At 40.4% G+C, this 14865-nt stretch overlaps 1 protein-coding gene across 7 annotated transcripts; it reads left to right on the top strand.

The window, feature by feature from the left end:
• Nucleotides 1-1525: 1525 nt before the first annotated feature.
• On the top strand, nt 1526-13988 carry LOC110976370 (uncharacterized). 7 transcript variants are annotated; one of them, XM_022229575.2, is made up of 3 exons: nt 1528-1751; nt 1948-3057; nt 10712-13988. In XM_022229575.2, the coding sequence occupies exons 2-3, from the start codon at nt 2983-2985 to the stop codon at nt 11516-11518; spliced, it is 882 nt and encodes a 293-aa protein (XP_022085267.2). In that variant the 5' UTR covers nt 1528-1751; nt 1948-2982; the 3' UTR covers nt 11519-13988. The 7 variants fall into 7 exon arrangements, with proteins under 7 accessions (XP_086999504.1, XP_022085267.2, XP_086999501.1 ...); XM_087143375.1 differs by having other exon boundaries at nt 2429-3057; XM_022229577.2 differs by having other exon boundaries at nt 2594-3057.
• The last annotated feature ends 877 nt before the right edge of the window (nt 13989-14865 follow it).

Here is a 14865-nt window from a genome sequence, read left to right on the forward strand (position 1 = left end):
GTTTTTGTAGGGGTCTGATGAGGGTCATCACGAAGGGTCATTTGTTGCATGCCTCATCAGGGGGTCATGAAGCCCAGTTTGGGGATAGATTAACTATCTCACAAAGCTAAGGATTATGATGGATTATCACATACCGAGAGTTTGATAGTCACAACTGGCACCTCACTGGCCGGAAAAGGGCATGATTCAGGAAAGGGTACACGGAGTTTTGACCTCTGACCTCTACATATTTTAAGGTATAATTAGTCGCTCCAGATAAATACCTGCATGTGCTCCGATATCATTTTATATAGAGCTAGGAAACAATCACAACAGCGGGACTCTTACACAACCTGACCATTTATATTTAGGGATTTGAACCTTGGCAGTTTAATCTTAAATTAATGTTCAATACTAAGAAGGTTCCAACAGTTGTTTTTTTGTAACTTGTATGAAATCGAAATCTGTGCCAGCACCATTGTTAATAACATTCTGAATGCGAGTCTTCACATAAAGCAAAAGCTATGACCGAGCATGCCGTTATCACAGATTCACAGACCATTTGCCCGTAAGCTCATCTATCAAATTTCATCTCGCGCTGTTCAGTTACATATTCCGTGCATCAAACAACACGATTGTACTTGCCTAAATGCTAGGCAGAAGAAAAAAATCAGCCAGACTAGTGAGGATTTCTTTCCTGTATTTCATTTATGGTTTTCCGTCCTCAATTGCGGGGGTTGGATAACAACCTAGCCATGCAAAGAAAAAAGGCGACACTTCAGATCCAAACATGTTTACAAGTCCATTTATGGAGGGTTCATGCAAACGCAACACTTCAAAGGTTAATGATGTTGATAAGTGGAGAAAATTACCCTCTTATCTTCATAGTTGGTTCATGCTTACAGCATGTATTTTGTGGGCAAGAAGTGAAAATTGAAGGGGTTGCTTTACTGAACTGATGAACCATGACCAATAATTTGAGTGTTTGCAGCAGATTATCGCTTACCGGGAGAGGGGTTAAGGTTAAGGATTTTCATATGGGTTGTTATTTTTAGATTACTTTGGTGAATCTTTTCTACCACATAGCAAACTGGTCGTTTAGCAACAAGTAAACAAAACAATGCATTAATCTTCTTATTACTTCCGTCCATCAGGAAATAATATGAACACAGTAATTTGAAAAGACGAGCTCGGACATACCACATTTTTGAAAGTGGAAAATGGTGAGGTTGATATCTCCATTCGTTTAATTGAAAACAGCATTTGATTCCAACATTAATTCACGTCTATCTGTAAAAAAAAGTCTCATAGCTCTAAAAAATGATATTTTTGTATTATCATTTTTTGACGCCCCTAAATTTGTTCTTGTGGTTAAATGGTAGAGTCTCGTTGCACAGGTATTGAATATGGTGGGTTGGGCAAATCCATTATGTGCGTGGTCGTATAATGCGTCCTTGCTTTCTTACGGTGTGAGGTGCAATGTGGATACACACGTGGTATGGCCTAGGCGCCTGCATCACTGCTGCATAAATCATGAAGCATTGTGTGCATGTGGTTCAGAAGCCCATACAAAAACCGCTCACTGTATTTTTTACGAGCGACACTGTTCTATGCACTTCATCTCCTTCAAGTGCATCATCTCCCTCATCCAGGAATGAGTCATCACTGCAGTCTACATAGGTAGCCTACCTGTATCTTAGAAGTGCCTAATTGTCCATTATCTGGTTGGAAAACTGTTCGTCTACGCATGGAGAAAGTCTGCGCAACGGTTTGTGAGTATATTGAATAGTACTTTTAAATTACCTGATTACTGTTTGTTACTTTCAGGTGTCCAAAATTTGAGAGAGCTGAAAAAGTGTAGAGCACTGGAGGTGATCTACCATTCTGCGTTCATTATGATATGCTATATAATGACTTCAATGCTTGGGTAACAATACCACTCTTTGTTGTTCTGCTTTGTTAATTTAGGAAGCACGTTGCAATGGGTGAACTGAATGGATGACGTATGTAAAACTTTACCCTAGTGACGCTTGGTGATTGGCGCCCCTTGTTACCAAAGATATATGCAGATTTCCAGACGTGTTTATTTATGGGTTGGTCCTCCACTTAATCACACGTTGTTTGAAGTGGCAATCATCCCTTTGTTGGCTTAATTTGTTCGCGCTTGAGCGGATTGAGCCGATGACGTAATGTTAGTCAACATTCAGCTCAGCATTCCAGTTTTCTCCTCGAACGAAAAAGCCAAGCTTTCAGTGAGGGACGGCATTTTTGCAACATCGATCTTCCTGTGAACTGTCAGCTGAATTGGGAATTGTGTAGCAACCGACCCGCAGCCGCACAGTGGATTTTTATTGCCTTACCGAGGACAAACTTCAGTTTTTGACGCCCGTACTTGTCAAAAATCTCTTTGTTCTTTTTAACGACACTGTACATAGATTTATCTTTCCAGAATACATCCTGGATTGGAACTTTTATACAACCTCCGTCGACCCCCAGGCATTTTTTATCAGCTGACTTTAGATTAACACGTCCAAATCTGCTTTTACAGATTTGACGTGGTAATCTCTAATGATGCGTTAGTAGTTTGATCTTCGAACTCTAATCCAACACGCAGTGTGCCGAGATTTGCCAGCGTTTGCCACATACAACTAGGCTGCTTCAACAGAAGGCAAGCAAATCAGAACTTTTCCTACCCATCTGTGACCGATTGGATCTTGTATTACCAGTGTGGGTAACAGACGTGAAGTTTGTCTACATATTTCCCTCTTGATGGACGCTGTGGGGAGTTGCACGTGTCTGAACACGCTTTGAGCACGTCACAGGATTTAAGTCTAGTTTTCTCTCTGTTCCCCGACCGTGTTCCAAGGCCGTTTCCACCCATTGAGGTCGCTCGCTCTACCCGGTGATTCAACTGTGCCGCACTGGGAGTTCTCGGAACCTAGAGGGAGCTGAACTTTTGTCGATGTTATCTTATAAGACGCAAGGTTCACCACCTGTTGAGGAATGTTACTAGAGAAAATGAACGGGGTGGAGGTCCACACTTCGTCGGTCGACCGGGAACTGAAACCCAACGAGAAAGTAAGTAGAATATCAAAGAGACTGTGTTCATATTTTGAAAAGTTGAAGGTTATAGGCTGCTATACGCAACTCTCATAGCCCTCGTATGGGCTCATGTGGCCAGGGCCTCATCGTGTTGTTTACCATGGTTTGTGGCATGATGAAGTCAGTCGGGAACTGGGGCAGATTTTGGCAAAAGAGCTCTAAATCGACGCTAAATCAGCTTCCTGTTTTATATCATAGATCAAGGACAACCAAAGATCTTTCAAGTTTTCGTTTTAAATCATCAGTATTTGATCTGATTCTATTTTATTTCCACAAATATGGGGGGGGTCATTTTGCCGTGTATCAGGCTAGCCTCTTTATACCCTTGTCTGTCGTGCGTATCAGTGGAATGTTTCATGCACAATCATTGAAGCGTATAAGTATTGTATTTTTGCTGTAAATTCGCAGTGTAAGGTGTAATCTATAGACCTACCTGTGTGTATTCCCACGATTGCGGGTAATCTGTAACCCTAGATTGCATTGAACAGTGGAAATTTTCCAACACCGTTTGTAGCGTTTGCGCCAAGTAAAAAATGGTGAACCCGACTGTCTTTGTGTGGGATCAAGTTGAACCTTTGACTTGAAACCAAAAGTTTATTGATGGTAGGGTGCCAGGAATGCTTGCAGGTGTATGAACTTGAGATTTGAATGAGGCCAGGCTGACTGCACGCTGGGGTAGTGAGAGGGTAAATTCGGATGGGAAAATGTAGGTTCTCTTCAGAAAGTTTTAAATCCCTCTTGAGAATAGAATTACATGTACTACAAACTTTCGATAAATTTGTCCAGACATTCGAAGCTTTACCTTTCATGAAATGTAACGACTGCTCGATTTTTTTGGATCCATTCTTGCAAATTTTCTTTTATGTTGATGGTGACTTCTTGAAGATGACTTGGCGCTTTTCATTTCCTTTCAATAAAAGACTATATCATGTTCACGGAAGGAACCAATTTTGTAAACTCTGGATCATTTAATAGTTCTCTTTTACGTGGGCGCATTTTCAGTCGTGGCTGTATCAGAGGATGCCCGTCCCTACTGGATTGTGTTTTGTGATCTCGCATTGTTTGGGCGTTTCTGCGGTGAATTTGTGATAGTATACTCTTCTTATCGAACATGGAGGGGGTTGACCCTGTTCAGTACCCCCGGGGTACGATAATCCCCCCTTGTTGAGGTCTGTCTTCCCCTGTCTCACTTGATTCTTCAACTCTTTTGAAGCAGAAGAGAAGGATCTAATTACGTGGTGATAGAGCCGTCCAATGCCTGATATGCACGGCTTGTGTATGTTTTGTTCAAGAGTAGATCACAGGGCTATTCACAATACATCGATCAGATCCCTTGGTTTGATTTATGATCAGATAATGTCGTTTAAATCACCTTCTGGGAAGTGAACATGTAGTTGCTTTAGACAGCGCTCACAGAAGACGAAACTTTGTAAGGTCAGGCTCGTTGGGGCACTGAATTTTGAAAGCTTTTTCGTAGAAATTGAACACACCAAATACATGTACATGTTGCAGGATGTTGCAGGATGCTTGAACGTACTGAGCACATATTTCTACCTAATTGACACCCATCACCAAACGAAATGACCCGAATCCTAATGTAAATTATATATTTTCCTGTTGACTGGGTTCGTGGTGTCACAGTTTGTTACAAATGCGTTTCTGCTTAGCAGATTATTCAAAAGAGTTTTGAAATGAAACTCAAGTGATTATTGTCTGAAAGCAAAATGTTGAACTTAAAACTAAGCAGCTTGGTAGGCCAAAATTCCACTGCTGAATGTAGTCAGTAGTGCTTCTTGTTTGCGATTCTTTCTCAAACATTTTTGTATTCTTTTTAAATGAGCATCAAATAAGACCTACCATAAACTTCTCTGCCCTAAACTGTAGCTATGCTAATGTCTGTGTGACTGTTTCCATCATCTAAACCATAGGGATTTGTAAACAGTCAGTCATTTCATTCACATCCTAAAAATACGTGACGACAACGCGATATTTTTTTTGGGGGGGGTAACACCTCGCGCTGACTGTGACCCTGCATTCATCAATTCGTGAATTCTGTTTTTCTATTAGTAGTCCGCCCTAAATGTGTGGAATGTCTTTGTTCAAGGCAAATGTCGCATGCCTTATGCTTCAGGAAATAGGAGACATGTCTTAAAATATTGGAAATAAATCTACCTCGTCTGAAAGGCTAAAGCACGATGGAGGAGAACTCGGCCTGCCTTCTTTTGCGTGTATTTTACTTCTGATGACAGCCGTTCCCCAGGCGTTTGATGAATTCAATTTTAGCTTAATTGTAGACTTACAAAATATCACCTCACGCCTCTGTTACTTCACGCCCCCAATCAAACTACTTTAAATTTAATCTCTGCCTTTTACATATATGTAGTTTTAGCTTTATTAAAATTACATTAACATACTTTAGTATCCGAGACCATTGTTTGAGTTGAATTATTCAACCAATGGTACGTGTTGCCCATAAAATATCCTTGAGCCGAGGCTAAGCACCATATGTTTGCCAGTTGTTCTGCCGGCAAAGAAATATGCGTCATTATTTAATTTAGAGAGTCTCAAAGTCTGCTCCGTTTTCCTGTCAAAATTCTCCCTCAACTCGCCACCATCCTCCTGGGTTTGACCGTTCAGTTGTTGTCTGTCCTTGTTTATACATAAACATTGTCCTTGAGACTTATCTTGTGTTTGTTCGTTTGGAATTCTCGAAATACTGCCATTGCCACGCATGTCTGCCCATCGAACAAAAATCCAGAATATTTCTTATTATTTGACGCCACTTGATTCGGTATCAACTCAACCGTTTCCTCGTCGTTTGCAGGAATTTGCATATCGATTGTTTCGCCCTTGCTCACAGTTTTTAGGTCTTAAAAATAAGGTACATATGTTCAAGAGTTCGAAAAGTTACATGATCAGTTTTAATTATCGGTTTTTGCAAATAAATTAGTTTTGGTATTCGCTTGGTAATTTTGGCGTAAATTGTAACTCTTAAAAGGCAGCTTTACGTTTCACCCAAAGTTTCTTCGAAGCAAATACACCAAGCAGACAGAGGTATTTCTTTCCCTTCCCATGGTCCTCAAATTTCACATAATTCACAAATCGAGTAACATGTTGCTACGAATGTTTACGTGTTTTCTACGGTTGTGCCTGGGCGTGCTTATAAATAGTCCCAGTGATTTTAAAAAATACCTTCTGAATGCGTGCGTTGCACGCTGTGCTGTGGTGCAGACTGGTTGTCTAATGTAAACAAAGAGGCGGGTGTAATTCGATTTTATTTTAATCACAATCCATCTGGGTTCAGTTACATTGATGTGGAAGGTCAATTACTTTTTTTTCAATCACTCGAATGTTACATGTATGTATCTCTCTTTTCTCAAAAATACCGTTTACTTTTTAATTTGAATTCTTTCCTGAGTTTCCTCACAAGGTATCTGGACTGAAAAGAAACAGTTTTTCAACATTACTGCAAGTCATGCGCCAGTGCATGACTAAAAGGTGCAATTTTACCTCTGATGATTTTTATGAGACATTGTACCCACAGTACAATGACATTTCCGCATAAACTGTTATGCGTTTGCCTACATGCTTTGTTAAAAGGCGCCATTTTGTGAGTTGACACCCATCATGACTCTTTCGAAACGTGAGTTGTATAACCATTCGGATTGTCATACAGCTAAGAGACCATGGAACAATAACTGCAGTCTAGGCACTTTCTCTATGATTTGGTCCACAAATTACGCGCTTTAATTGGCCTCAATAACAATAAACAATTGTCGTAAATTACAACCAATAAGCCTAAAGACGTACGTCTCGTATATACATGTACATGTACGTGCCTCTGCCTTCCAGTACTAACATGAACAGTGAACAGACTGATTTCCCTCAGTAATTCAGACCTGGATGTAGTCCGCAATATTTCTAGCCCCGGGGATCGTAGATACACCATTGCGGGACTTTTATTATCGTGCCCTCGGTGAGAGATACCCCCCAGACCGGGTTTATTATGTAATACATTGTATTTGAAGCCATTTTGCTCGACCTTGTCCCGGCAGTGGAGTAGTTTGTCCAAGTGTCGAATTTCACATCTTCAAGGTTAAACTCAAAAGGCGTTTGTATGCCACCGTTGCGTGACAAGCAAGTGATTTTGGTTACCATAAAATGTAAGCTGGTAACGATATTGAAAAATTGTTGTCCATTTTGGAGTTTTCCTTTTTATACTCCGTTCCTCGGCAGAGGGTGGTTGGAATCCCTGGTTAGTTGATGCAATACATGTATATGGTAGAACATGAACACATGACAAAGGTCAAAGCGTGAGCGAATTCAGTTTGGAATTGAAACTACAACGCAGGTTAACTTTGTCTGAGTCAGGTTTACCAGAAGTCCAGAACGTGTCAAAGTGACATGTCAACCTCGTCTCTCGATTTCCCTACTTTACTTTGTAACCGTATCGCTGTCATTTTTGTAGTGTGAGGACAATTTTGACAAAAAAGTTATGTGGGATTTTTTGCTCCTCGTGTCACACGACCCACGGGTGTCCCCGACTGGCCGTAATTCACAGCGAGATCCGTGGTTTCTGTCCGTCAACATCCTTCAGGGCTTTGCTTTTGGTGCTCATAAACAATTTCATTTGGAACCTGACGAATAAGCGGAAAAAACGGATTGTGTTGGAATGTGATTTTTTTTGGGTTGCGATTTCAATTTTGTATAATAAGGCGAATGGGTGGAGTGTTTGTTTTGATACATATTTGAGCGAAAAGGAACCGTTATCCCCATATCAAACAGCACTGCCAGTGCCATGCATCCAATTTGGAGTTTACTGAAAACGTTAGAAATGGCCCTTGACTTTTAAAATCAAGTACATATACATGTATATATATTTCCTTGACGGAAGAGGGTTGTGCCCCCCATTTGTGTAAACTGGAAATAAAAAGCCATGAAAGCCTGACAAAAATAAGCAATTTACAGTTATAACAATTTATGCGATTTTAAAATTGCTATTGCCCTGCTGTGTTTTTGAATAGAAGTAATACATAATATTGATGTACCAAACTCCGCATTTTAAGTCAACTACCCTGTTTGACCAAGTGACGAAACATTCCATGTGTAACAAAACCCCGTATAATATTGCAAATATGGAGGAACTCTTCCTTCATGAATTTGTGCATCGTTGTGTATAGATGTTTTGTTTAGAACAAAGGAAGTTTTTCTCCAGAGGAATACCCCTTTCGTTCCGTCATGGTCCTCTTTATGGCGCAGTCACAGCCCATATCGTAGCCATATTGACACATGCCCTGCTGGGTTGCCGTGTCCAACATAATACTCCGTCAACGACTGGCTCGTGTTTATGCCTGACCTAAGATGTCATAAACGGTATTTCACAGTCTTGATATGCCTGAGAAAATAAACATGCAAATGTGAACATGGTGCAGAAGGTATGTTGCTTGTTACGAATGTAGACTTTTCGCTTGGCTGACATTGGTAAAAGGCAAATCGTCAATTCAGAAACTTATTTGTATTTGACCTGACACGGCGTGGGAAAAGGAATGTGTGTGAAGCGAATTTGTGTGAAAGTTGTGAGTCGATTTCCAACAGGTGTGAACAGGTTGAGACATCATTAGTTATAAACCAAGACGATCGAGACTATTTGGGTTATAAGTTCTACAAGTAAAATGTGTTGATCCAGTGTGGTTCATGCTCACAGAGTTCATGCAATGTCAATAACTTGTTTCCTGGTAGACACTTTTTAACGGGAAATCGTCCACATCGGAGTTTCCTGTATTGGTTTGTTATCGTCTGGAACACTCTTCTTAATCCAGTTTTGTTCCAGAGAAAGCTTTTTAGGTGACACTGATAACCATGCCCCCTAAATAATCAATTTTCGGTGGACAGAGTTAAAGGTTTAATGTGCTGTAATAATTTAAGCATTTTGAATCCCGATTTGTTTTGTGTTGTTTAAATTTGGTTCGATAATAGTGGGATATCACCATTCATATTTCAAAATAGCAACTAGGTTTTTCAAGTGACGCCATCAAAAGTGAATGGCTCTACCACTTATTATGATACAAGTCTGTAATTTGTCTGAATCAAACAAAGTGGAAAATAACTCAATAGACGTACCGCAAAAGTTCATACGAACTGAGCGAGAAAGACACGACGATTTTGGACATGTACATGTATATACATGTACACGTACATGTACACATGTATGTGATAGGTGGTCAATTCAATGCAGTAGTGGTCAACAAAATCTTGACCTCGCTGGTTTGACCAACGGGGGATTATCGTGAATGGTCTAACGAGGTGGATTGATTACTTCCACGAGTTTTGGAATGGACAATAATTGGGCCAAACAGGTCATTCGTGTCAGTAAAGGTCAAGTAGAGCAGATTTATAGCATTTGTTTTTGTGTGTGGGTTACTCGAATGTCTGCGTATTTGCTATTGTGGTGAATATTTTCATATTTGTCACGAAAGGTAAGAGAATCTATACATTAGAAACAATCTTCGGGTCTTTCAGGAAATGAACCTCATTGCTCAGCCAACTATAGACATTCGGTGCACCATTTAGTACCTTTTTATTTGTAAAGAAAAAGACCCCGACGGAGAAGAAATCTGATGCAAGAGGGCTCCCAAATAACATAAAAAATCCAACTATGAATCGCTTTTTTATTGAAGCCGTGACTTTTGATTGATCGAACATACATTTAAGTTGGGAGTACAGTGGAGGATCTCCGTTATTATGGGTAAATATTGATTAAGTATTATGAACTGATATCTGCAGCAGGAAATAACGTGCTGTTTTCTTCAAAACGGTCGGATTAAGTTAAGTTAAATCAACCGAGTGGGTATTGTGAACAGAACTCGTAATCCACTTGAACCTGGAGTAACCTCATACACACACAATGCAGATTTATAACTTGGAGTATGATGCTGGAAGGTGATTTCTCTACCTTCATAGGGTTCAAGGTAGAGTCGGGTGTCTCGACTTGTTTCTTTCTTTTGGCGTCCTTGGGGATGATTTTAGATATTTACCTTCTCGCTTTCTTGGATCCCTGTGAGGGTTGCCCCATGCCACCGTAGGCCTTTCTACAAACACAGCCACCCTGTCCCCCGGGGCTTTGTTGTCCTGCCAGCCCAGTCACTTTTTGAAGAAGTTAACCAAACACTTTCCAAGGACAATGGGTTTTTCTAAAAGGGATTTCGACTCCTATGGAAAGTGAACTTTATTATTCTTTGGTGGTCCCTTCATTTGCAGTGAATGGTTTTTGTGTGTGTTTTGTATAAATACACCACCGTTTGTTACTGATGTACAGTGAAACATGGTAGGATCGTATGTAGTTAGACTACACCGGTGAGCTTGCAAGCTTTCACTTTACACAACGTCACAAGTCCTTTTAATTTTTAGTGGCATGCGTTGTGTAAAGTACATTCACCGAGCGAAAGACACAAATAGCCCAACAGGGAAAATATGATGGCATAAATTAACTACTTTGTTTTGGTCTCAGAGAGAAAAAAAAATCTCGCCCAAAATCACGAAAGGATCAATGCTGAATCACCTAAATGGCTGCCACTGTATTTCAAAACTTGTTTCCTTGTTAATTGTATATTTATGCATTTTTTTCACGCAGCTTGAGAAGGAGATAGGTGTGCTGAAGAGGAGACTACGAGACGCCAATGACATCATTGAGGACATGGGCAGACGGATGGAGTTACAGAAGACTAGGACTAGACAACTCATCACCGGCTGGAAGTTACGTCTGCAAGAGGGGGACGAGAAAGTGTTGCAGGTCGCGCAGGAAAAAGACGCGCAATTAACGGAACTGGTGTCTGAACTCATGTTCATTGAGGGATGCCTGAAAAAAGAACGAAAGGAAATCTTGGAAAAGTTGAACAAGAGAGACTCCAAAATCAGACAGCTGGAGCAGACGGTTAAGAAGCAGCAGAGGCAAATAGACGCCTTGAACAAGGCCAATGAGAAACTCCTTGGAAGTTTGCATGAGATAAGGCTCGAGACGCCAGATTCCTCCCCCTCCCCCTCACCAGTTCCTGACTCCACCCCTGAGGAAGAACCCTGTGTAGAGAATGGGGAGAGGCCACACAACCCCCACTTAACCCAGTTTCTGAGACCTGAGGGTATGGTACCCAGGCAGCGGGCTAGCACAGTGGAGCTTCTGCCCTCTTTACGCAGGGACAGACGTAGGGGGATTCCCAACGGTTCCATCCTAGCTCACAACAATAACAAGTCTCACTTAGAACCAGACCCCCACCACCATCCTCAACAACACCGGGTACGATTCCAAGATGAAGTCTTTGAGGAGGGTTTACCCAGGAAAGATTGTCTGGATGTGGAACCGGTAGACATGCGAATCCGGAAAATATCTCTACCAGCTTACAGACTACCGACAGATGATGAAGATAGTATACGATTCTTTTAAAGTGACCCCTGACCCTTGACCACTTCGAAACTGAACACATTCCTCCGGATGTATGACCCCGTGATTTGTTTATTTATTCACGGAAACTTTGATATATTGCACTGTCGTAATCATCTGTCCATTTTTTTGCATGTATGTGGTTCTTTTTCATCACTGGTTAACAACCCACTGCGAGTCGTTTAGAAATAGTATAAACATTGTTAATAATATGTTTGTCTGTGTAAACGAAATCTTCCCAGATATATTAAAGTGTATCTGATTTTTTTTTCAGATGTCATTTTAACTCATGAATCTATAATACTCAAGGAAAAGCTTTGTGTACGTGAACGTTGATCTTAAGGTTCAGCATGGTTAACATTTTCCTGAATATCAGTACTTTATAGTCCAAAGAAGTAAGATATGCGAAATTCGCTGTGGTTTCGTAATAGCCTTGTTGTTCTGTCTGCCTGGAAGAATTCACCAGTGATCATATTTATTCTGACACATCACTTATCTTGTAAAATGAGCCACTGTGCTGTACCATTAAGGCCTAGGCTATACACCATACTACTGCCTTGCCGAAGTCAAATAACTCAATTTTTAAACTTCGGCACGGCAATAGCGCGGTGTTTAGCGCGATTCGGCGCGGCAAGTTGGCTTCGGGAACTTGACAAGGTACGTCGCGGTATCGTAGTTCCATATGGCAGCGACACGACACTGGTCTTAGCGTAACTGGCGCGCTGTTGCCACACCCATTTGAAATAAGTTCGGCACGACAGTGGTACGACGTCTAGTGTTGGCCTGAGAGGTTCGACTGGATGTACATTTATCTGTTTATGTGTTACTTAAAGAACATGTTTAGAGATTAGGGTGAGATATTTTGGATTATTGAAAGAGGATTAATGTTTTTCACCTCTTACTTGTACCAGGCTCTGATCTGATAATGTATGTATATCATAGTGACTTGTTTGTAAGCGGGATTTAGCAATTCCGAGAAAAGTTGACATGTTTGGAAACTGCGTGTTTACCGGTACAATGAAAACGACAAGTCATATGACTCATGTCCCGTCGAAGGATCTTAATTTGGTTTCCGGCACAATAAACAAACCGAGAAGAAATTTACGGTTTTTTGCTTTATGTTGATGCTAGGTTATGTAACGAAAATATCTTTACATGTACATGTATTTATTCCCCAAGACAATCCCTGGTCCTCTGTTCGGTAGAAGATTTTAATGCTATCGTAATCACGTAATCATCCTCCTGGTCACAGCTTTGTTAGTAGACCTCAAAAGTCGAGCGACACTTCATAAAATTGCGATTTTAAAAAACACAAAAAAGCCTCCACGTGACTACTGTGTGGCGTCAAACTTTCCATAATACTATTTCATTTTAAAATGTATTGTAAGACGTGCCTGCCAATCTGTGACAAGCGGTTAATGTGCAGAACACTTCTGAGTTAATTCTTCAGAGTCGAAGTCCTTGTTGTAATAGCCCAACCTTTACATGGAAAGTGTCAACTTTTTCTACGACCGATGGTGCTGGGCGCCATGGTGACATTTCACGAACCAATGCATACGCGTGTATGTGAGGGAAATCAGTTCAAGAGAGTCAAAACAGGCAATAATTTAGTCAAGTTGTTTTACGGATTTGTAAAGGACGATTGTTTATCGAGTCATAAATGTTATTTTGTTTTAATTGCAAATAGAAACCAAACGCGCATTGACTTAACTGAATTCTTGATAAAGTTTGCGTGTAGACATTTTACTGTTAATTTTTAGTGTATTTATTACAGGCAAACAATTAAGGTGAATTTTGTAACTTGAAAGTTGGAATTTTCGCTCTGTTTGAATCCATCACGGCGGTTTATGGACAAATCAACAGGTGTATTTGCCTTCAGTCAATGTTTGTTAATTTAATCATATCAAAAACCCCATCTATAATTATCATGCAACATCTAGCATTATTTATAAGTAACAATAATTTTGAAATTTATTTCAAAATTGTAGCTAGATTGCCGTTGAAAATGATTATTGAATGTTTCCTCATTAAAGTGAGGCATTATTGTTAGAAGCACTTCGCTTAGACTGTACTCGCTATTTGTTCCCATATTTATGAAGAAACTGTCGATGTGATGACAGTAGCCTTGTTTAAAGTAAAAAATTCTTGCAGCACTTGTGTTTTTGAAGTAACTGTACGATGGATTACGTCCAACACTTGGTAAAAACACTAACTGTTTATCGATATACATGTACATGTACTGTGTTTCATGGCAAGTGTACAACACCAACACCTACTTGAACGTTGCTTCAACGTGCCCATTTTGTGATAAGAATGTGTATTCAGACTGTATTGCGACTGTATAATGTGGTGTTGTTTGCAGAGTCTGCGTTGTAGTTCATTTTGGGGCGACCTTATCGTTTCTTTGAGCGACCTGTTCGAGCCTGAAGTTATTGTGTCCAATCAAAGAGTAAACAAAACAGTGCTAAACATACCCGTGTGTAAAATAGCCGTTTGTTCTTTGCTGTTGCCGAGTTTTTAGGGAAGGTTAAAGGAGTAGGACCTACACCTTTGAATGGAAACAAACAAATCTAGCTTTAGGTTTGCAAACTAGTAAATAAGCTGCCATAAAAGACAACACTGCTACATACCCCACTTCAACAATCAGAGAAAGTACAAGTTTCACAGGTGTCGGTTTCACAGGCATTAAATATAAAGCTTATTTCCTCATCTTTTTCTGTGCAGTTTTTGCAAGACTAACCAATGAGGTTTAAAGATATTTCTATCTATTCTAAGGTGATCATCCCAATTCATGCAGTCGTGAAGCCCATCGCCATTTTGAATTATGTAACTCCACTGCATGCAAAACAGAGCCATTTGGAGGGCATAGAGCCCCGTTTTGTCTACATTTCTCAGAAGAACCAGCTGCAGTGACGTCTTGTTGGTACCGGTAACCTTTGACACTCTCCCATGTACAGCCCCCGAAATGCTCTGATAATAGCAGAGAATGTGAGGACATGCAATTTTGATTGGGCTTTCGAAGGCACTTTGAGGCCTTTTTCTTACTGGCCATAGACGCTCGATTGTTGCAGGCCAGTCAATAAACTGCCATAGCCAATACCTGAAATTAAAAAAATCAGGAAAAAAGGCGTTCGAGACGCACGTCCAAATTGAGGCCCATTTTAGGATGTTTCATTTTCTCTTCGAATTTCCATTCATTAACTGATAACTTTTGAAGATACTTATTGACATCCCACAGAATGTCACCCCCAAAAGCAGTCGTGAAGGCCCTCGCCATTTTTTCTCGAAAAATTGACCGTTTTTAAGTAGCGATTTCTTCCAAATCTCACTCAGACACATGCTTGCATGCC

Source organism: Acanthaster planci, linkage group LG11, assembly GCF_054643075.1.
Source record: "Acanthaster planci isolate LZ-2023a linkage group LG11, COTS_SCS, whole genome shotgun sequence".
In the NCBI taxonomy this organism is placed as follows: domain Eukaryota; kingdom Metazoa; phylum Echinodermata; class Asteroidea; order Valvatida; family Acanthasteridae; genus Acanthaster; species Acanthaster planci.